The following is a 22,018-nucleotide window of genomic DNA, read 5'->3' as shown; positions in this document are numbered from 1 at the left end:
GGCTCACAGCTGCCGGACCAAACACCATTCAGGGGATTTCAGGGGGTTGATTAAACGTACCTGAGCATTGTAAGGGGTCACGACGGCGATGTCCTCTGGCTTGACTCCAGCGTCGACCAGTTTCTGGGCATGCTGGCGCACCAACGCTGCTTCCATCTCGTTGCTCTTACTCTCCCCATGCAGACTGAATTTGGCCTTTTTGACGGCGTCCTTGTCGTCGTCCTCGCTCTTCTCAGGGTAGTCGCCGCCTTGCGTATCTATAAAGACTAGCGGCTCGTTTGTATCTTCGGTGTCCTCAACTTCATACGGTAGGTCTTTGAGGAGGCGTTCTCTGACTGCCTCTGCAGCGATGAGCTTTCCCTCGTAGAGCTCGTCCGACGGGAACCTCATAATCTTCTCATGCATGCGATATTGTGTGGTCAGCATGCGTTTGATGGATGACCCATGGAGAGCGAGTAGTCTGTCAAACAGAGTCGTTTCCAGCGTCATGCCCTTGATCTGCTTTTCCGCGCCTTCTTTCGGTACTACCGCGGCCTTCACCTTGGAGTTGAGCGATTTGATCGTCGGCGGGAGCTGCAGATGATCGCCGGCACACACGGCCTTCTTGGCCGACAGCAAGGGCACCCAGCACTGCGCCTCGAGCGCCTGGCTGGCCTCGTCAATGATGACGATGTCGAACTGCTGGTCCCGGAGCTGGTGCCCCCCAGCGCCGTGCAGCGTCGCCAGGACCACCTTGCTCTCGCGGATGAGGTCGCTGACGCAGCGGCGCTCGCGCTCGCGGAACTCCTTGCGCAGCTCCTTGAGATCTGCGTAGATCTGGCGCTTCTCGCGGCCATTGCGGGTCTTTTTAATGGATGCCTGCTTCGCATCCATCTCGGCGCGGACGTCCTTGACGATGGCTCCGGCCTCGGAGGTCTGGGTCAGCACGTCGAGGGAGTGGGCGAGGACGCTGGGGAGCAGACGAGCCGGGTGGCCGAGGCGGAGGATGGGGATCTTGTGCGGCGCCAGGCGCTCAACGATGTTGTCGACGGAGATGTTGGAGGGGCCGCAGACGAGGATGCGGAGGTCAAGCTTGATCAGTTGGAGGATTAGCTCGATGAGGGTATGAGTTTTACCAGTCTAGAGGCGCGTCAGTTGTAGTTCCTCGCTGTTGGTCCATGAGGCGAAGGGACTACGGCCGACTCACACCCGGCGGCCCATGGATGAGGGCCACTTCCCGTGATGCCAGCGCAAACCGGATGGCATCCTTCTGGGAGTCGTTGAGCGAAGGGTCAATCCATTGGATCTTGGAGAGCTCCGGATCCAACGCCAGGTCTTGGGGCACGGGAGACGGGCTCGAGAGGCCAAACAGGACGCGCATGAAGGCGGTGTACTCTGATTCGGTCATTTTCTCGAGCTTCTCCATGGTTTGGTTCATTCTGTGATGGTCAGCGGCTCCGCCTAGCCGTTGAATTGGTGTTTGGCAGGCGAGTGGGCGGGCGGCGGCTCGCCGAACTCGTGGCGAAGCCATGCTCAACCCCAAACCAAGCTCATCCTGCCCTCGATCCTGCAACCCCAAACCCCCGTAAGGCAGTGAAGGAAAACGCAGACTCACCTCCGGTACGTGACATCGTCAGCAACCTTGACGATCCAAACCCTCCCGCCGAACTCCCTCTCCTCCCCTTTGCCCTCGTCGACGGCAACGCCGATCGTCTCATTCCGCACCCTCGTGACGACGCCGCGCGCCCCTTTGCTCTCGAGCTCCTTGACCTCCTTCTTCTTGGCGTTCCCCGCGGGCTGCTCCGAGACGAGAACAATGTCGCCCGGGCGGAGGCCGTGTTCTGGGAGGTCCGAGGACACGGCCGGGTCGGCGCCGAGTTCCAGGACAGTGCGGCCGCCGAGGCCGGTACGGCGGGCGCCGACGACGAGGTTGGGGAGGGCGAGGCCCGCGCGCTGGAGGGCGGCGGGGGCGTGGTGGGAGACGAGGGCCGATGACTCGGCAACCTCGGCGGCGAGCTCGGCGGAGAGGAGGGAGAGCTGGGTTGATGCGAAGGAGGGGACGGAGAGGGGTTCTGATGCCGCCATTTTGTTTTTTTCTCCCAGGCGCGTTGCTTGGTGGGCTCCCCCGATCAGGTGTAGTCCTTCTGTGTGACCTTTCCGCCTGGCAGTAGACCACGGCTGAGGCTGATGAGATGCAGGTAGCCCAGGTTCACCGAAGGATCGTTGGGGTCTGTGTAAGTGAGGTAGTTGTGTGTAGTCACGAGAAGAGGTTGTAAGTGGTTCTGCGGTTTGGGGCCCACAGTTGAGGTGCTGTCTGGCTTTGACGTCATCTGATAGGCTGAGGGGAAACCATTGAGTGCGAGCTCGAGGCTTCTGCGGTCAGACACCTGCGAAGTGTAACATTAAAATAAAATGGCCTGCTCTTGGTGCATGTGGGAAATGAGCAGCGCGTACTCAAACTGGTCTAGAGGGCAAGTCGTTGTTTCTGGCCGCGCCTGTCCTCTATCTTGAGTTTGAGGGATCGAACGATGGCGGTACAGCGCAAGTCCCAGGCCCTTCACTTCTTCTCATACACGGTGCAAGAATTCCATTGACAGGGGCCGAGTGTGTCCTTTGCTCCAGAAATTTGTAAAGTTTCCTTTGACGATAGAAACCGGTCGCCGAGATGCAAATGGGTATTTATTATATGCTCATTCCTGCGTAACGTCGGATATACATGAATATGATACAGATAGGTTGCTTTTATATATGCAAGCCAGCACACCCCGACTCGTCCAGTTCTGCCAATGAAAAAAGAAAAACACGGCCCTTTTCCAACATAAGCAGCAAAGCGGGCTCGAATGCCGAGGCCGGATCCCGCACGAGACGGACGTCCCTCACCGCTCCCTGCTCGTCGGGCTCACGACCACGACAACCACCAGGCTCACCGCCATCAGGGCAAAGGCGACGAGGGAGACGAGTATGATGGTGCCCCTGCTGGCCGGGAACTTGCCCTTCATGACCCACTGCTGGGCGCGGAAGTAGCGCTGGTAGCCGAGGAAGAGGATGAGGATGCTGATGGCCAGGAAGGTGGCGCCGAGGGGCTTGCCCAGCTGTCGCAGGGTGTGGGCGTTGGGGTCGGTGGAGTCGGGGTTGGAGAGGGACGAGTTGAGGCGGAAGAGCTGCGTCACGGCGATGCCTATCGAGGCGAAGGCGAGCGAGGTGCGGAGCCATGCGAGAAAGGTTCGTTCTGCGGAGAAGAGAGAGGTATCTGGTTAGCCTGGGAATCTTACGGACAAGTGTGGTTGTACGAGAGAGGGCGGTCCCCCTCCCCCGTCCGTCCCACGCCAAACGTACCGAGTGCGAGGTGGTCGCGGGCCACGCTGCCCTTGTTCTCCAACTCGATGCTCTGGAAGCTCGACAGGAACACCGTGTACCACGGTTCCTTGGTCTGCGCCGCCCGCTCCCGCTCCTCCCGCGCGACCACGTCGTCGTATTCCTCCTCCTCCTCGACCTCGGTCTGGGCCGGCAGGCGGTCCCGGGTCGACTGGGCCGACTTGCGGGGCCGCATGCCGGCTAGCAGTTCGGGAGCGGCGGTCGGCGCCGGCGTGGGATTCATGCTCTGGTAGTTGCGGTCCGGGCCGCGGGAGATGATGCCGACGTTCTCATCGCGGGAGCCGTCCGCGCGGGAGTATTGGCGCGGGGGGCTGGCGGGGCGGAGCGGGTGGTCGAGAGTCCGCCGCCCATTGCTTGTGCGCGGCCTCGTGCTGCCTGTGTTCGGGGGCGGGCCCCAAGATGTGAGTTGGGATTGAGCGGAGGAGACGGGCAACGGTCCCGGGCGAGGGAGGAGTGTGGGGAGGGGGGAACGGGACGGTGAAGAAGGGGCCGGCCGAGGAAGGGGGAGAATGTTTAAAATAGCTAGCCAGCCAGGGTCCTGAGGGACGTGAGACTGGCGGCTGGGAGGGTGGGCGCCAAGCAACGAAGGGTAAGAGGCAGAGGTCCCACAGTCCCAACTGCTCGGTGGTGATGCGAGGGGCCTGATGCAGGAGTGAAAGCTAAAATAAAAAACAACAACGTACCTCTAGGATCTCGTTGATGCGCTCGTTGGTGCTCTGTCTCCGGGAGAGCGAGCGCGGCGACGCTGGGGCGCTGTCATCGTAGGAGGCGCGCCTACTTAAGCCTCGCGGTGGCGGCGGGGTGTCGGCGGTGGACTGGGATTGCGGCTGCTGGGTATCGGACGAAAGAGGTTGAGGAGATGCTACTGCTGCTGTTGCTGCTGCGGTGGCATCATCGCGGGCGCACGCCATCACGACCGAGACATGGACATCTGCATGTCCTAGGCTGATGGCGGGATGGAGATGCGGCGGGACCTGGCGGTGGCTCAACTCACGCAAGGCAGGGGTCGAGTGACGTGATCGAATGATTGGAGCGAGATTAAAAAATAAAAAAAAGAGAGCTGCCCGAAACTAGAGGTTCTTGGAAATCTTCGGCTGTCTGGGGAGAGAGCTTCGCAATCGGAGAGGGTTTGAAGGGCGATTGCGCAGAACGGCTGGTGAGAGGTGCGCTAGTGCCGTCTCCTCATGCAATGCCCGCCGTTCGTTAGCGCCAATCGCGGCCGGCGGCGGAGGGGAAAGGGAAGGGATGGGCGGTGTCTACGCTGCAATGACAGTGGGGGTCCGGGGGCGCGGTTGAGAGGGGGGAAAAGTAAGGTTTGGGCCGAAATGAGGCTTGCAAGTGGTTTCCCTTTTCACGAAAAACGGACAAAAAAAATTGAGACGAGACGAGATGGGTTTCCACGTCCCTTCACGTGGTTATATCTTGGATGTGAACCCCATGACATCCCTAGCTCAGGACCCCCTCCTCCAGAAGCTCTATCCGGACTGATTGATGGGATGGGGTTCGGGCTGCTTGTTTTGGTTGGTCGCCGTCCATTCCAAGGATGACATCTCTCTTCTTTGAGGTGGGAGGGGGCTCCGCCGATGGCCACGGGGGCTAACGGCCGCCAATCGGGATGCGTAGCACCTGTCGTACATGAATCAGTCTTCAACCTCACCTCGGCCGTGAAGGGGGCCTGTTACCCCAGATTTTTCTCTTTTGGTTTCGTTGAATTACCAAACATCACCCAAACGAATACAGTGGATGCTTTCCCCGTGCTGCTTCTCAAGGAGCCAGAGCATTGACAACAGCCATGGCACAAGCAGCCTGCCCAGAAGACATGCACATGGCTTCCGTCCTTGATCCAGAACATCTACCTCGAACAGCTGCAGCTCTGTGGATTTCTACATAACGCCGGCATGTTCTTGACGGCTTGGGTCTCATTGGCCACCTTCATAAGCACTTTAGTCCCGTCAGGAGGTCTGACAGCCGCGGCTAGATACAAAGGAGCGGCAGTCTGCGCTTCGACGCGGATGCCTCAAACACCGTCCAGGGACCTCATCTCACCACAGGCAGCAGGCCCTCGTCCCTGAGATGATGATGAGGATTGTTTATCGTCCCTGCCGAACGAACATGAGTGAAACACAGGAGCTTCTCTATGGAGTTGCAACATGTGCTGCCGCTGTCAGCAAGACTTCACTGCCACCCGTTTCTCAGCCGGGCATTGCCTCGTGCTACGCAACAAAGGCGAAACGAAAAGGGACAAGGTCAAGGAGAAATCCGACCAGTCTCAATCGCTCCCAAGTAGTTGAAAGAAGTGTCGACAAGAATTGGACCCAGTTACAAACAGTTCCAGGAAGGCTCCGCGGCGGCTAAGACACGGGTATTGGGGACGTGCATTCCATTCATCGCGGCGTCGACTGCATAAACAGATCGGACATGTACACCGAGATATAATCACTATTTGTCAATGGACGCGGAGCGAGCCATGTCTGGCGTCATACGTGCATCGTCAGGTCATTGGCTGTATACATATGCACCAGTGTCGCAGCCTAACCAGGCGTAGACACAGTGGTCGTTTTGCAACCGAACGCGAATTCCGGTCTCGACACCCTCTCCATAGACAACTGCCAATGATGACGCTGCCTTGCTCTCTCCTGGGTATCCTTTGGAAGCGGCTCTGGTGTGCCCATCTTCCCAGCGAGGCCCATTCTGCATTTGCGAGGACATACCAAAGTAGAAAGTTGTACACCGAAAATGCAGAGTTGTTGACAACTTTTGTTTTTATTCGTGAATCATCTACTTCCACAACCCAACAGCAAGAACCAGCCCCCCATTCTCGTCGTAGATGGACTTGGCCTTGATGTACGCCGTCGTCCGATCTTGGTCCTTCCCTTCCCCAGCCGGCGCCTCGGCCGCAGACGTGCACTCCGACACGTTCAAATACATGAGGTAGGCGAAGCCGGCCTCCGACGTGTGCTGCTCGCTGCCGATGGACTTTAGGTACGCGCGCCCCATCCACTCGCTGATGTCAGAGAAGGACGTTGGCGGGCGAGCGCCCGCGCCCCGTCTCGCGAGCCAGGAGATGGTGGTGTGGACGAGCATCCCCGAGACCACGACGTGGCAGACGCGTCTGTAGAAGGGCTCGGTGGGCGATGGCTCGAGGTCGAAGGTCTGGTACTCGACGGACGACGACGCGAGACGCCAGAGGCCGAGGTGGGCGTGCCATTCCACGCCGGCTTGGCGGGGGAGTTCCTCGACTTCAACGGCGAAGAAAGGGGGTACCGGCTTCTTGCCCTCTCCTTCGTCCTCTTCGGTCGCGCCCTTGACGACAGACCAGTCCGGAAGCTTTTGCGGAGCGGCGGCGTCATCGCCGAGGGACATGTACGCCGGGTTAAACTTCCGATCCCACAGGTCGGGCCCGCCTTCGTTGTCCCCGTCCTCGTCTTCATCGGGGGCATGTGCGCCCTTCCACGCAGCGGCGGCGAGATGACTCTGGCGCCTCTTGTCCGCCTCTTCCGGCGTGTGCGGGAAGTACGCAACCGCGCTGGTCCACAGCTGCACCTTCATCTCGGTGGCTATGCGCCAGAGATGCTGCAGAGACAGGATAATTTGCATTTCCAAGTTGCCCGTCGTCTCAGTAGGCAAGATCATGCTCGCCGGTACGAGCGGAATCTGGCCTGCAATCGCCACTGATCTGACTCCAGCCTGGCCCGCTTCTTGCTCGCCTTGCGACGGAGCCGCCTGGTTGCTCAGGGGCACGTCGATGGCCTGGCTGTACGGGCCAATGTTCGCAGGCGCCCAGTAGGATCGTGACTGAACGTGAAGTCCATTCCGCTCACGGGGTTCCAGGTTTGGCTTTACTGTTAGATGGATGTTGATAGCGCTTCCCGCCTGAAACCCGCTGCACGAGATGGTCACCCGGGATGGAGGGTTTGGATGCTGGAACAGCTTGCTGTAGATCTTGTTGACCGCGGGGAAATCTGACATGGAACTCAGGGCAATGACGGTGTTGGTGATGGCTGTCGTAGGCAGCGGCGGAGAGTGGTCAGCGAGGCGCTTGTGAACTTGCCGGACTATCTCCTCGGTTTGCTCCTCGACAGACAGGTTCTGATCTTCTGCCGCCTTGGCAGCGAAAGACCAGTGGATGTCATCCGAAGGAGCCTTGGAAGACGCCGATACGTTACCGTCGCCTTTCGCAAAGCCTTCGCCGGACAGGGCTTCCTGGGCTGGAGGAAGAGCATCCAGCAGGGATTGGAATCTCGGGTCGAGAACGTCGGGCACCCGGGGCGGAGGACAGCTCTCTCCCGAGTCCGTCTCAGGGGTTGGCTTCTCTCGGACACTCGCCCCCTGAAAGCTCAACCACGACGTCCCGCCGCCCTCCTTGACAACCCGTCTACCGGACTCCGGCACCTCGATGGCCTTCCGAAACAAGCTGGGCGGGCCGTCGAGCACGAGCGTCTCGAACTCGCCTCCCTCGCCAATGACGGAACCCTCGGCAGCGCCAAACTTCCTCAGAGCACGCTTCACGCGCGCGGCGCCTGCGATGCTGCTCACCTTCTCCCACAAGAAGTCGTCATCAAGCCCCGCGCTCGCGACCTTGATGATCCTTGCGTCCAGCCCGGCGGCTGCCATGTCGTGGAGCAGCTGGGCTTCCTCGACGGCTCCCGGAATGACCGGCGGCAACACAGGGTACTTCCAGAGATACGCCAGCGGCGTAAGGCCCAGACGCAGCGCGACGGATTCTACACGCGTCCGCTGGTATGTCGACAGAATCGCACCCGCACACAACGCGTTGGCCTCCGGGTGGTCCGCCATGATGGCGCGGAGGAGGGGCACCATGCTCTCCGTCTCATCCGCGTCAGTCTCGGGGGCCGCGTCGCCATCTCGTGTCGACACGGCCTGGGAATCGTAGTCTCGGCCCTCGTACTTGGCGCCGCCATAGATAGGCTGGCGGTAAAGCGGCAGCCCCGTGGCGTCCGCATATAGGGGAATGACCTGGTGGCCGACGGTCTGGTACATGAAACTATTCAGGTCGGCGTCATCATCGGCCCTGTTGCCAGCCTTCGCTCCTTCCTCCTGCTCCTGAGCATCCTTCACGTGATCCCCCTTGGGCTCGTAAACGATGGTCCCAGGGGCCGAGCGCGTGGCGTCGGAGCCGGCGCTAACGGAGGCGGAGGGAAAGAGATTGGCGAGGGCGACGAGTCGATGCCCGTTCCTCTGACAGTGCAGGGCGGAGAAGAAACTGTCCTTGCCCCCCGAGACCAAGGCAATGACGTTCAGCTGTTCGGATGACATGGTGGGCGGATCTCAGGCTACCGTTCGGATTATGCGGGACGGGGAACTCGGGCTTGAATGTCTGTCCGCGTGCTTGTGCCTGGCGTATGCCTGGAATCCGTGCTGTGCAGCGCCTGGCGAATATCTCTCCGTATGCGAGGCTTTGTGCAAAATTAATGGTAGGTGGGCGGGGACACGGACTTCATGTGGGTCATACAGCAATCCAGTTCTGTAGCGGGACAGGAACAGACTGGTTAGCCCCGACGCCAAGGGGACCCTGGAGTGTTGAATAAAGGTTAGAGCTCCGTCGTCGGGGCTCGCTGCGTATGATGAGGCCGGGGCGATTGGGGCGATTGGTAATGAGATAGGTCGAGGTGGTACGAGACGGAGCGAGTGAGGAGCCCGGTTCGGGGTATGAGAAGTGAAGAAAGACGTGAAAAAAGCATAGTAAGAAGTACACGTTGGAGTCGTGACGAGCCGCTCCGATCGGACAATTTGGCAGCAACGGGGCCAAAAGTGGAAGCGAGAGACGGTACGGGCGACGGGAACCGTGAAGGTACCTGGATCGCTGCGGTACTTGGACTCACGAGCGAGGATGCAGTGTACGTCTCCGGTGGGATGATGCAGAAATGCCCTGTTCATTCTCGAGCATGAACAGCCCGTCCACATCCTCGCTTCCATTTGTATGGGGCAAGGACGTTCCTCGACGTCTTCCATGGCCGAGGAAACGGATACGGCACGGCAGCTGGATGCAATAGAAGCTATGGAGACTTTCCCTTCGACCTTCCTTTGCAACGGGGCCTTGCAGGTACCCAGCCCCCCATCCTCATCTTCATCGAGATCCTGACCGGTCTGCCTGTTTGCCGCTTCCCATGTACTCTGTCTTCCATGCCTTCGGTGGACCTTCCAAGTTCTTGGAGGAGTCATGTGCTGCTGGGGGTCCCTGAAGGGCCAAACGATACGATACAACACTAGGAGATATGCCGCGGCGGCAGGAGATATCCGTCTGATACTCGCCTCGCCTGGCCTGGCCGCGGGCTAGGTTTGGGACCACGGTGCCTGGGTCCTCGGCTCATGGGGGTGGTAATTTGGCGGTCGTCGGGGGGCCTGTCAGGACCGGTGCTGGGGATTCGGAGCTGATGGACGGTGGACATGGACTCGTCGCCGGTCCCGGTTATGCCTGAGGTTAGCCGATGATCCCACGCTGCCCGGGGGGGGGGGGGGGGGGGGGGGGGGGGGGGGGGGGGGGGGGGACCCAAGTGGGAGAGGGGGGCCATAGGGGACCTAACCTGGACTGCTTCGAACAGGCGACCTCGGGATGGCCTCTGAGGGGGGAGGGAACCTTGGGGTCGCGGGCGGCGACGGGCCTGTAGATTAGCGGGCCATCCGTCCAGGCCGTGTGTCCTCCAGCACGTGCCTCTCTGCTCTTCCCACTTCGTGCGAGCGGGCCGCGCCAAAATTGCGCTGGAGTTCGTCCTTCATGCTTCATGGGCTGATGAAACCATCGGAACCTTACACCGCTCGACACTTTGCTGGTACCGGCTCGAATAGACTGACTGACCAGCGCCAGAGTGGGCTGGACCCCTTCTGAACCTCGACTCGCACCGCTTCGCTTGCAAGTTGATGTTCATATCGAAACTGGGGCACCGGAACGACGACTCTGGATTCCCCGGATGGGACACAACGCCTCAGGCAACATTCGCATTAGTCACAACAGTCCGTCTCGTTCATGGATGGATATGATGGATTAGCATATCATATCATCCCATTCACCATGACCATCGTCGGTGGAAGAGAAAGCAAGGCTTTCCTGAGGAAGCCCATCACCAAAGTGGTAAGATGTTCCCGTCCCCACGGACCATCATCACCATGAGATCCATCCGTTTGGCCTGTGCTGTCTAATAGTTTGGTGACAAGTCGAGGCACGTCCCCCCCCCCCAGAGGGGACCCCCCCTCACAAGTCGTCAGGAAGGCCCGAGACCACAAGCGACGCGCACGATAAACGGCGCCAGGCCGTCTTCATCTCAAATCAAGCAAATCAATCAACCCACTGGTGCGTCGACCGCCACTATCGAGCCACGGACGAAGCACATGACCCCTGCGATCTAAGGGTCACCTTCTCCGTCCACCAAACCTAACAGCAACCTAGCCCAGGGCATGACGCGGAATGGACTGGATGGATGGACGGATGGATATCAAGGGTTCGAAATTTTCACTGACCGTATTGAATGATGGCCAAGAGGCGAGGTAAGGATGAGATGGCACCTGCCCTCTGGCGGGAGCTTGGGCCAACAAACTCTTGAGAGCGGTGTGCTGTGCCCATTTGCCTCTCTCCTTCTCCTTCCGAGTTACCGATTCTATCCCCGGGCGCGCGAAGCCTTTGGAGATTTGGTTAATCAATAGAGCCAATAGTCCCGTCCTCGCCAGCACCACTACTTGCATCCATGGTGTCTGCTCCGTGCGGCAGGCCCAGCATGAGACTCTGCCCTTCCCCGGGCATCTCGCAGAAGGTACAGGCGGCGGTGGCTGTGCGAGCCGCGGGCTTGAATCAGATCCTGCACGGCTCTAGTCAGGCACACGGCCGGCCATCGCATGGCCCCCAAGGCAGCTTATATTACTCAACCACTCTACTCTCAAACGTTCAACGAACCAGCGAGCTGCGATCCCAAGAGGTGGTTGGGTACTTGACATGGCCGATATTGGGCTACCATCCAATATCTTCCGTACCCCACCTGCGACTGACTGGTACTGCCCGTCCAACTTCTCGTATTAGTCGTGTGTTTGTGTGTGTGTGTGTGTGTGGTCAAGTTTTTGCGCCGCCTTGTTGCTTCTACACGAAATCTACGTCCATGTCGCTGATACATGGCTGACGACCGTTTCCCGACCCTGGGGAGGAGACTCTCACGTCCTAGTCCGTCCCCTCGCCACGCCGCCGGACCAGAATAAAGCAAAACCAAAAGGTACCTTTCCAAAACGGCCCCCCACCCATAAAAGGCAAGGGAAATGGAACGACACTACCTTTCTGTCTCCGGCTGCCAATCAGCGACACGGCCGCGGTGGGCCCTTGGCGTCTCCGCGTTGTCACCGCGTCCTTGTCCGCGTAGCGTCGGTAATCTGCCGTGTGGACATCCATCGCGCGCCTCCAAGATTCTGTCATCTTGGATTTTGGGGGATAAGCTCGTCTCCTGTCTCCGTATCGACTGCAACGGCAGACGGAGAAGGAGAGCGGTTGGGGTCGCCTAAACAGAGAGAGAAGTAAACATTCCGGGGGGAGGAGGGAACCATGCCGAACCGTTGAAATGGACCGTCTGTCTGAATAAGTAAATAGACATAGAGACAAACGTAGCAAATAATAATAATAACAATAATAATAAAGAAGCCCGCCCTTGCTTAGTGTCGCCGGCCAGGCCATAGTGGAACAACCAAAGAGACACTTAGAATTCAGGAAAGAAAGAAAAAGGGCCGTGAGAAACGGAACCGTTGCAGCCAGACCTCGCATTCGCGACTGGGCAGGGGGGGGGGAGGAGGCAAAGGGCGCCGTCAAAGGCTCCAAGGGAAGGACAAGAAAGACGACGCATACGCGACGTCTCTCGCCCGCCCCTCGGGTTCCGGCCCCATCAGGAATCGTAGTGACTCAAGCGCTCAAGCAACCGCCGATGAGGTGAGACCCACACCCGGCAGGAACACACAAAACGTCACTTCAAATGCCGTCGCCGTTGGGAAGGGAAGCGAGAAGAAAGAAGAGACATGAAAAAAAGAAAAGAGGAAGAAAAAATAGAGAGGCCCACAGCGCCGCGCCGCGCCGCGGGTGATGTGTCGGTTAAGGCTGGGTCAGAACCAACGCTAAGAGACGTGCTAGCTCCTCCGAGTATCTATGTAAGACGGGTGGGCGGACGGGCAGACAGACGCCTGGGAAGAGGGAGGGGGGAAAAGAAAGGAGGTCCCGGGAGGGCCAGAAACTCGAAAAAGTAAATACAAAGACACTCGAAAAACATCCGATTGGGACGCGCATGACGGCATCCGAGCCTGTCTTGTCTTGGAACTCAACATGTCCAAGTATGCAGGAGGTCCAGCCCCCATCGGCCGATGGGCTTACAGCATTGTTCACCGAGTCACGTCGCACACGGCAGCACATTCGAGATCGAGGGCGAGAGGCAAAGGTTTTGGGGGGGACTTTCAGAATGTTTGGCAGCGTGGAAAAGTGTCCCTCTCTCGGGGGTTTTTTTTTTTTTGGTTTGTTCAGGAAATTGGGTTTGTGTGTACAGGAAAAAAAAAGTGTTTGCGGCGAAAAGAAAAAAGTATCTTCTGTTTTGTCCTGATGATGGGTGACCTGCACTCACACCCCCGTCCGTCTTTCGCACTGATTTTTTGGTACTCCGTTCCGCGACCAACAAGAAAAGAGCTCAAGCGAAGCAATAATCCAACTCGAAGATGAATGGGTGGAAAAGTAAACACATGAAGGCAACGTGCCCCAGGCGGTAGACTCGCCCTCCCGAGAGAGAGGCGATCCGCTTCCTCGGCGCCGCGCAGAAGAAAGTTCCCTTGTTCCAAAGCGATGCTGGCTGCCGGCCTCCGAACATGCTGAACCAGATTACAACGAGCGTAGAGAAGAGTACGCTTGGGCCGCTGCCAAAAAAAAAAAGATGGAATCTTCTGTTTCCTCCCTTTGCTGCCTCTGCCGTAGCATGGAAACCCTCAAAAAGCCAAGCGTGGAAAGAAAAAAAATACCAAAATCATGCTGTTGCTGTCTGATTGAAACAAAGTCCGCCATACCTTACACGCCGTTGTCCCGAGTCCCGGTTTGCTCTTGCCCTCTGCCCTTGCGTTCTTGAACTTTTGTTGGTGATCCTCCTGCTTGCCCTTGAAACAACACCGTCCCTTTGATGCCGACCACACCCGAGACCGGTGACGGCTCCGGCATGTCTGGTGGCGGAAATACTGATACAGTGAAGACAACGCCTCGATGACTGAAAATGTCCAAACTCGCTTGCACTTTTCGCACGTGGGCCTCCCTGAGGTGGTCTATCTTCCGGTGGTTCATGATAGTCCTCCCGCGGAAGGGTTCCCCCCAGTGTGACCCTAGTGACCGATCCGCGTAAAACGTAGCGGGGTAGGCCTGGAAAGGAAAAAAAAGAAGTTGTCGTCATCAAAGTCGTGTCGGGCGTGATCGAAGCGACGATTGATCGCTGTCGATTGTGAAATTGAATGCGAAAAAACAAACAAAGCCACTCAGACTGTTCAGTCGGAGCGCTTGCGCTTCTTCTTGCTGTTTTCTTCTTCCGAGGAGAGCTCGCTAGCGCTTCCGGGGATCTCGGCAGCACACTGGAAGAGTACCTTGCCCAGTGTGTGGTAGTCCTCGGGGTGGCCCATCATGCTGTGGTCGAATGAGTGAACACCCGAGTCGTCAAGCTCCATGACGATGGCGCCGCTGCCGTGGGTTCTGGCGTGCTGGGACAGGTTGTCGCTGCGGGAGAACTTCTTGCCGCACTCGTGGCACTCAAAAGGCTTCTCACCGGTGTGGAGCGAGCGGTAGTGACGCTTGAGGTGCTCCTGGCGACGGAAGCGGCGGTTGCAAAGCTCGCAGACGAAGGTCTTGGAGGGGTCCTCGGTGAGGGACTGCTTGCGACCACGGCGGTTCACGGGCGCGGGAAGGGGGGCAGATGGGGTCTCCGAGTCGGACGAGCTGTTGGCCTCAGAGGCGGGAGCCTGGCTGTTGGATCGCTGCTCGCTGCTGGTGGCCTGGGAAGACCCGGCGGCCGAGTTCATCATGGACGTAGAGTTGCGGGGCTCCTGCTTGATCACCTTGCGACGCTTGTTCTGGTGGCAGTCGTTGTCGGCGCATGAAGATGAAGGGCTGGGGAGACAAGCCGGGACGGAAATCTCAGCGTCGTCGAAGTTGAACTCCTCACCAATGAAGCTGGCGTGGCCGAGTGAGACGACGCTGGAGCCGGTGCAGGCGCGAGGGCGGCGCACCTCGGCAGAGTGTGCGTCGCCTAGGTTGACGAGGCCGTTGACAAAGTCGTCTTCGGACTCCAAGTCAGACAGGTCCTCGAAGGCGGGAAGCCCGTGAGGAATGGCAGGGTTGAAGTCAAAGGTCTGGTGAGAGGGGGCCGAGGTGGGGGCCTTGGCAGAGACTTCACCCCTGAGCTCGTCACCTAGGGTGAAGGCAGAGTACTCGGGCGCCAGAGTCGGGTTGGATGTGTTGGGTGCAGCAGCGACAGTGAGGTTGCGCGGGTCGCAAAAGTCAAGATCCTGTTCGGAAGCGACCGACCTGGCGTACGGTGAGGGTGAGGGAGAAAGCGATGGGCAAGATGCTGTGGAAAGGAGGTCGCTAGTGTTGGTGCTAAGCGAGGGGACCTTGCTTGCTTGGTTTTGCAGGTAGACTGCCAAATTGAGTTAGCCTCTCGCATCAAAAAAACCGTCCCGAACAATTCCCACGAACTGCCCCGCCACGCTTTCCTTGCAGCCAACCCAACCCACCCCAGGCCGCCGAGAATGGGTGTCAAAGCCCGCCAAGCCTTTGCAGCTTGCAGCGGCACATGGATTGGGCTGGAAAGGAAAGTATGTCTACGCAGGTGAGAAATCACACGTTTCGATGTGCTTGCGACTTACCAGGTGTCATCGGGGGAGATCCGCAGCTGTTCCAGTCCACGGCGAGGTTCTCGGGCACTTCCAGCGTCTCCTTGAAGCCGTCCAGACCGTCAAAGCCGTCCAACCCAGAGAACATGGGGTTCATTGGCGTTTGGAGGAGCTCGCAGGTGTTGTTGGGGCTGCTAATGGCGCTGCCGCAGGTCGACAAGGGTGGTGTCGAAGGGAAGTAGAGGTTGTCGTCGCACATGTCCGTCTCCAGCATGATCGCGGGCTTGTGGGTCATGGGTTGAGGCGAAGCCATCGGCGTCATGTTCGCGGGTCCGTTGCTGTACAGCGTGGGGCCCATGGGCTGCGAGCAAGACGAGTTGGGGCGCGAGTAGATGGGCGTCGAGGGCAGAGTCGGGACCATGGGGTACATGGCCATGTGCTGGTGCATGTTAGGCTGCTGGGAGAAGTGGCCGCGGTGCCTCGAGGTGTCGGGCTTCTGCTCGGGGCGGTAGTAGAGGAAGGGGGCTTGTCCCATTGCCTGGGCCGTCATCATGGTTGCGTCCATTGTGATGCGTCTACTCGTCTGATCAGTTGCTCGGTTCTCCCAATCGTGTGCTACAGCTTCGTCAAGAACGCACCAGACAAGGTTGTCGTATTGCGCTGTGTTGTTAGTGGGCAGATGTTCGGGTCCGCCTTTGCTTGATTAGTCGTATGATGGTTGTTGGTGTTGCGCTGTAGCGGTGATTGTTGTTGTTTGTACACTTGGTTCGTGGGCGGTTGGCCTAATGACGGTGGTTTTCGGTTTCCTGGATGTAAAGGATAGGACGACGGGCCGTTGATGGACAATGACCGTCTGGGTGTTGGGTGTGACTCGATGAGTGAAAGTGTGGGTTGTCTTAGTTGTACATGAAACTCGTCCAGAGTGTTTCTATCGCTCTTCTGTTCTTCGAAGTCGGCGTTGAAGTTGTTGAGAGAAGTCGTGATAGAATGACTGGCTGAGTGTCTGAATTACGGGCTCAAGACGGTTTGTTGGATATGGTTGTGTGTTTAAAGGAAGGACGGGGATGGTTCGAGCAGGTCGAAGTGTTTCCCAAATATCGAGTCACAAAAGAAGGAAGAACCGAGTGGTCATAAGAAGAAAAGATCACAGCGCACAGTAGCCGACAGGAGTGTCGATCGTGAAATAGCGAGGGTGAAATGAATGTGGGTGATGAAGGGGGATAAGTAGAAGAGAGTCCAAGATCAACCGACTGGCCCAAGATAAAAGTCGTAGATAGGCCCTGGGTATGGGACACCGAGTACCAAGCCAAAGTGGCAGACCCGACCCAGACCAGGCCACACCAGACCCTAGCGTACCTTGAGGAGACGGACCCTCGTCCTCGTCCCCTCCTCTCTTCTCTTCTTCCCTCTCCACGCAGACATGTCTCACCCACACAAGTCGACCGGGGCCAGGGGTAGAGCGATACGTATCTGTGGATCACGGTACGTATATGCCCGACTACCTAGGGTCGATGGGTGGTACGTACTGCAGCCCTCGTCGGACGGTACGTACCTCCCTCTCTCTCTCGGTCGCTGGGATGGTGTTCCGTTCCTAGCGTGTGGGTTCGGAGGGGATGGAAGTGTGAGTGGGACACCCACACCACGCTGGACGCTAGACAGTGGACAGATGGAGGACTGGTGGTGGATGGATGGGATGGGATGGGCGACGGCGGCGACGGACCAGGAGCAGGAACACCAAGGCAGCCGAGACGGTGCGAAGGCTAGGCCCCTGTTGCTAGGCCGATCTCACGAGTACCTCTGCTCTTCTTCTCTGGCTGAGGCCAAGCGGAAACAGCAGGCAGATAGATGGTGTTGGCGGGCTCTCATGCTACAGTATCGACCAGCACCGTATGCTGAGTGGTGGTGAGGGATGTGATATGTGGTGCTGGGTGTGGGTGGGCTGGGAGAAGATGGCACAGCCACCAGCTCGGTTCTAAATCTGGAAGGGCAAAACGCAGGTACGGGCCGGAGGTTCTACGTACCGTTCCCTCCCACTCAACTCTCTTGCCCACTTGTCTGCGCAGAGAGCGACGAAACGGAAGACAAGACGAGACGACACGAAGCGGGAGAGGCCACCTCACCGTGCCCGGAGGTACCGCAGTCTGAAGAGTACATGGCATCTTGCTGGTCCCTGTGCGTGCCAATGTACTTTGCCCTCTGTCCCTGAACCCCGGCGTCCACCCACGTTCCCCAAAAGGTCATCATGCTCTTTTGCTTCCTGCCACCGAACCTGGTGCAGGCTGGAGGCCCTCCCAAGCCCCGGAGACCTTGTCTTCCAATACTGTGATATACGGGGTCGACTAGCTACGTAGCTAGCTGGGTTGCCTGTGTGCGAGCAGACCAACAGACGCACACATACGACATCTTGCAGGACTACGCCAGCCTCGACACTGCGAGACCGTCGCGTCTTAGATGGAGTCAACCGTGTATTTTTCAGAAAGAACAATGTTAACCCCTAGTCCCATACCGCGGCCTACATCCGCCTCCATCGTTTCCTTGACATGAGCTGGAGGGTCCCTACACGTCGTCATGTTGCTCTCAGACACCCACGGCAACGGAGCCAATGTAAGCAGATGGCGTTGACGGCGGCCATGAACGGGCGTCGCGTCACTGCCCGGACCTGAGCACGGAGCGGCGCTATACACACAACTATTGCATATTGTCGGCCTTTGTGTGCATGAGAGCGTCGTACATAGTGCTGGCTACGTTTCCTTGTAATTAATGAACCGAGCCATGCGTTGGTGGTGGTGGCACTCTCGCAAAGTTCCGTCGTGTGGGAAAGGGAAAGAAAGAAGAAGAAAAAAAAAAGAAAAAAGGACAGTACATCGTCTAGGTACCCATCCAGCTGGAGTACACCGAGCACTTGTTCGCCCAGTCTCTACAATAGTTGTGAGGGCCATCGGCTGGAAGGTCTTTCTCGGCCTGCCACCAACAGTTGTCCCATACGAGATGAGACTGGTCCGACAGGCATTGTAGATCAATGAGCAGCGAGTGCATCAAGGTAACTCAGACAAGCTGCATTAACCCGAAGCTCTCTGATGATAGGACAAAAAATCGAGGCACAAGTGGATAGTGTGCGTCGATAAGACAAGCTGTCGTCCACAACTGGCACAAATGGCTGCCTCGATTGGCACTCGCCATCTCAGCCCAGCCTGGCGCGCGTCCGACCACATTCTTGGGCAACGTCATTCGCTGGACCGGCCCTGTGTCGACAGTCACACACATGTAGACACACTTATGCTGCACACCAGTCGCATCGCTCGCTTCGCTAGCACACACCAGCAAACCTCAGTCGAGGTGCGGATGTAAGGCACAAAACCAGCGAGTACTAGACGGCGTTGCGCCGTCAGTTGCTGATCATTTAAGTTTAGCTGTAGTTGCAGCAGCGGCAACGGTGACGGCGATGGCAGCACACGGTATCAGCGGCAACCGAGGAAAGGGTTGGCCTGTTTCCCCTGCGAGCGAGCCGCCAGCTGCCGCTCGTCGTCTTGGTCACGGTGGCTCCGGGGCCACAACAAGCTTCGCCCTCGCGAGCGCATTTGTTACCCATTGTCATGCTTCGGGGCGGCTGAGCTAATTTGAGCTGGGGGCCGCGCTGTGCATATTGGATTATCTAGACAAGCGAGTAGGACATGCCCGAGGAGGTCGAAACGCAGAGCTTCGCGGCAGATGGTAGACTCCCCAAGCAGCATTGATATCGGCGGCCAGGGTGGCCGGCGGGTCGTCTTCATGCCAGAACCACAGACACGAACGAAGCTTGTCAGTTGCCATCAAAGTTGAAGAAACAGTGGGATTGGCAACTTCCAGCTCTGGAGAAGCCGTGTGTGGCTCATCCGTCCGATGTCGTCAGGCACATATTGGCGGTGATATTGCAGACCCGGCTTTCCAAGAATAATAGCCGACAACGTTGAAAATATTAATTCGTCCGAGTCTTGAATAAATTGTGAAGATGGCCCTGGCGGAGGCCGCACACCCACCCACTTGTCCCCCGTTATGCGCCGTGTCTCTCCCCTCGGAGGCCACCGTTTTCTTCTGCAAGCCCTTGGATTCCTCGGGTGGGAACCGAAGCCAACGGCATGCGAGGGGGCTACAAGCCGGTTGTTTCCCCGTTCATAGCACAACCGGATTCCTTGGAAGCGGCGAACATGTGAGCGCGCTCGAATAATGCTCATGCATACTGGCGTCGTATCCAGGGCGCCAACGGGCCTCGTCGATCCAGCTGTGCAAGCCCTCTCCATCCGGTGGGTAGGGTGGTTGTGCAGGAACACGAAACGCACAAAGGATGTGTGATGGGGATAGAACTGGACCATTCAGAGGGCTGAGATGGCGCATCTTGGTACGACCCCTGCAAGCACCTTAGGGCAACGACAACCTCTGCCAGAGAGGTGCCATTTGCACCACTAAGCGTCCGTTGAGAGCGGCCTGGCATCTCAGTGGCCAGCTCGACGGCCCATCACACGCTCGCTGTCGCCAGTCAACGACCCCGCGTCGCGCTTTGAGCTTTTGGGTGTGGCTTCCACGGCATCGTGTTGGCCATCGATGACGCAGGCGCCACTAGCACGGGTTTGGGGGGCGCGCGCCTGGTATATCACGATTGGTTTGGCGAAAACGTTGACGGGCGTCGTTCCTGGTTTGGACGTCTTGTCCATTCTTTCACGCGTCTGTATGCTGGGTCGAGCCGGCGCGAAGGGGCGCTGGATTGCTGACTGCGTCACCCGACCATTGCCCCGCCAAACGCGAGTCGAGTCGGTTCGATTCGAGGGCTCTCGATGGATCTGGCGACATGAATCTGGACTGGCTGTCCCGGTTGGTCCAAGGGCTTGGTGACACCCAAGCATGAACCTTGACACCCCTGGCATCGTGGGCGCGTTGGCGGGAGCCTCTTGGGATCCCGGTGCATAGACGACAGGCGTCCAGGGACGTGAGGGTTGGGACTAATCAAGCCTCGCAAGTGGCCCGCGGCCCGCGGCTGATGATCATGGCGGGACAGGGCGGGCAGCGAAATGATGGTGAAGCAGATCAACGAAGCCAGCGAGATAGGAGCTGATGTTGACACGGGCACACGGGCGGCGGGCGACAAAGTGACATCCGAACTTTCAGGTCCGAGCCATTCCGTACCGTACTGCCAGCGACACGGCAAATTGAGGCTAGGTCGAAAAAGAGAAGTGTTTGTCGCCACCGCATCGCGAGGAGGTCCATGCAACAAGCGTTCAAGTTGAGGCAGTGCTCGCCGTGCATGCCGTCAGGCAAAGTACGAACAGACTAACGAGGCACGAAGGCTGCATCGGGAGTTGAGGTGATGTGGTCGGGTAGGTCGACAAGGTAATGTACGTAGTGTATGAACCCATGGATGTGACGGCTGCTGAGCTCAGTATGGTAGGGGACGGATGGGACGGACGGGCAGCGTGCCTCTTCGGATGGGATGGATGTCGTTGGGTGTGTGTAAGTCAAGTTGAATGCGGTGTCGCTGGGAGGGGAGCATCTGGGTTTGCTAGGCGCAGCATGTACCTACCTACTTTACCATGTGTGATCTTTAGGTTTCTCCAGGGAATGGTCGCAAGGCAGAGATGCACGGAACGCCCAAACATTGAGCTGAATGTCACAGGCAAGACCTCGCAGGCACCAGACGGACGGCCAAGGATTGTGTGCCCGCAGATGCAGATGCAGATGGATGCAGTCGCAAAGTGAAGGTGCACCTCAATCAAGATGGGAAGGAGCTAGCTGGCAGGCAGGCACGGACGGACGGACCAACGACTCTTGCCCTACATAGTAAGTCTTGCTCGAGTAGTGTAGGTGCCGTAAATCTCTCGTTTGGTACACGTGATACGATATGCGGTGTGGGGGAAGGAAGGGAAGGAACATACATGCCTACCTAGTTTAGGTAGGTACTGACAGCGCGTCTGGAGGGTTGTTGCTGTTGCTGCCGCCGCCGTTGGATGGATGCATGCCTGCCTGCCGCAGAATTGATTCCTCGCGGGGAAAAACAAACCCTTGGGTGCAGCAAATGCGCTCCCGAGTCCCCTTTCCTGTACTGTAGCGTAGCGTAGCGTCGAGAGTGCAGCGAGCAGCTGCTTCCCTGGGCTGGAATCCCGATCCCCTCGATGGCCCATCCCATCCCATCCCATCATCCATCCATCGTTTCGTCGAGGCATTCCAAGGACCTTCCCTTCCCTTCCCTTGGTCGAGACTCCCGAATCCGCATCCGATGCGGATGGTGATGCCATCACGCGGTCACGGGCGAGGCAACTATTACTGGGGCGTCTTTAACTCGGCGTACTCCGCTCCAGCTTTCTCGACGCCCGATACTTTTGAAACGACACATCAACGTCTAGATCCAAATGGCTCTCCACCGTCCATCACCACGACATCGAATGAACATGCCTCGCAGGAGACGGACGCATGGTATCCGCCTTACGTACGCACTTGTTTTTGACCAATGCGCCCACTTTGCTTTGAACATGACGCAGCACCTTACCAGATGTTCCCGAACCTGCGTGGAACACCCATGCCTGTCTTCTCACCACTCTGTCCCATCGACCCTGTGGCCCGACTTGGGCCACCTTCGCCGTCACAACCACCGCCGGATCGAAATTTTCACACGCACGCACACGGAACAGAATTGATTGCTGTACCTTACAGGAAACGCCATGCAAGGGACGCCGTGAGATGCGGCATGTGTACTGTCGCTATGTGTTCATGTGCGTACCCAAGGCATATCTGATGTCAGCACTTTTACCCCTCACTCACCCTTTCGCTCCCTTGCAACACCCCGCTTCACTCTCACCACACC

General features: G+C 58.1%; 6 protein-coding genes across 6 annotated transcripts; 1 reads left to right on the top strand and 5 right to left on the bottom strand.

Moving 5' to 3' along the window:
• Positions 1–3: 3 nt before the first annotated feature.
• Positions 4–2,064, bottom strand: ColSpa_02316 (DNA polymerase alpha-associated DNA helicase A; the record flags this gene model as incomplete). The annotated part of the gene is made up of 3 exons (XM_049268528.1): positions 4–1,119; positions 1,187–1,418; positions 1,595–2,064. 3 exons carry the CDS (start codon positions 2,062–2,064, stop codon positions 4–6), a joined length of 1,818 nt encoding a protein of 605 aa, XP_049124485.1.
• A 791-nt stretch (positions 2,065–2,855) lies between these two features.
• On the bottom strand, positions 2,856–3,577 carry ColSpa_02315 (uncharacterized protein; the record flags this gene model as incomplete). Its single annotated transcript, XM_049268527.1, has 2 exons — positions 2,856–3,208; positions 3,316–3,577. The coding sequence occupies 2 exons, from the start codon at positions 3,575–3,577 to the stop codon at positions 2,856–2,858; spliced, it is 615 nt and encodes a 204-aa protein (XP_049124484.1).
• A 2,555-nt stretch (positions 3,578–6,132) lies between these two features.
• On the bottom strand, positions 6,133–8,631 carry ColSpa_02314 (diphthine--ammonia ligase; the record flags this gene model as incomplete). The annotated part of the gene is made up of 1 exon (XM_049268526.1): positions 6,133–8,631. One exon carries the CDS (start codon positions 8,629–8,631, stop codon positions 6,133–6,135), a length of 2,499 nt encoding a protein of 832 aa, XP_049124483.1.
• A 1,753-nt stretch (positions 8,632–10,384) lies between these two features.
• Positions 10,385–10,719, top strand: ColSpa_02313 (uncharacterized protein; the record flags this gene model as incomplete). The annotated part of the gene is made up of 2 exons (XM_049268525.1): positions 10,385–10,444; positions 10,579–10,719. The coding sequence occupies 2 exons, from the start codon at positions 10,385–10,387 to the stop codon at positions 10,717–10,719; spliced, it is 201 nt and encodes a 66-aa protein (XP_049124482.1).
• Positions 10,720–13,848: 3,129 nt separating this feature from the next.
• ColSpa_02312 (C2H2 finger domain transcription factor sebA) lies at positions 13,849–15,511 on the bottom strand (the record flags this gene model as incomplete). Its single annotated transcript, XM_049268524.1, has 2 exons — positions 13,849–14,993; positions 15,223–15,511. 2 exons carry the CDS (start codon positions 15,509–15,511, stop codon positions 13,849–13,851), a joined length of 1,434 nt encoding a protein of 477 aa, XP_049124481.1.
• A 4,147-nt stretch (positions 15,512–19,658) lies between these two features.
• On the bottom strand, positions 19,659–19,877 carry ColSpa_02311 (uncharacterized protein; the record flags this gene model as incomplete). The annotated part of the gene is made up of 1 exon (XM_049268523.1): positions 19,659–19,877. One exon carries the CDS (start codon positions 19,875–19,877, stop codon positions 19,659–19,661), a length of 219 nt encoding a protein of 72 aa, XP_049124480.1.
• Between the last annotated feature and the right edge of the window lie 2,141 nt (positions 19,878–22,018).

The sequence above is a fragment of the Colletotrichum spaethianum genome (assembly GCF_022836535.1).
Source record: "Colletotrichum spaethianum MAFF 239500 DNA, contig04, whole genome shotgun sequence".
Taxonomy (NCBI): Eukaryota; Fungi; Ascomycota; class Sordariomycetes; order Glomerellales; family Glomerellaceae; genus Colletotrichum; species Colletotrichum spaethianum.
Note: the sequence above shows the minus strand (reverse complement) of the source record. Positions and strands in the feature narration are given on the sequence as shown.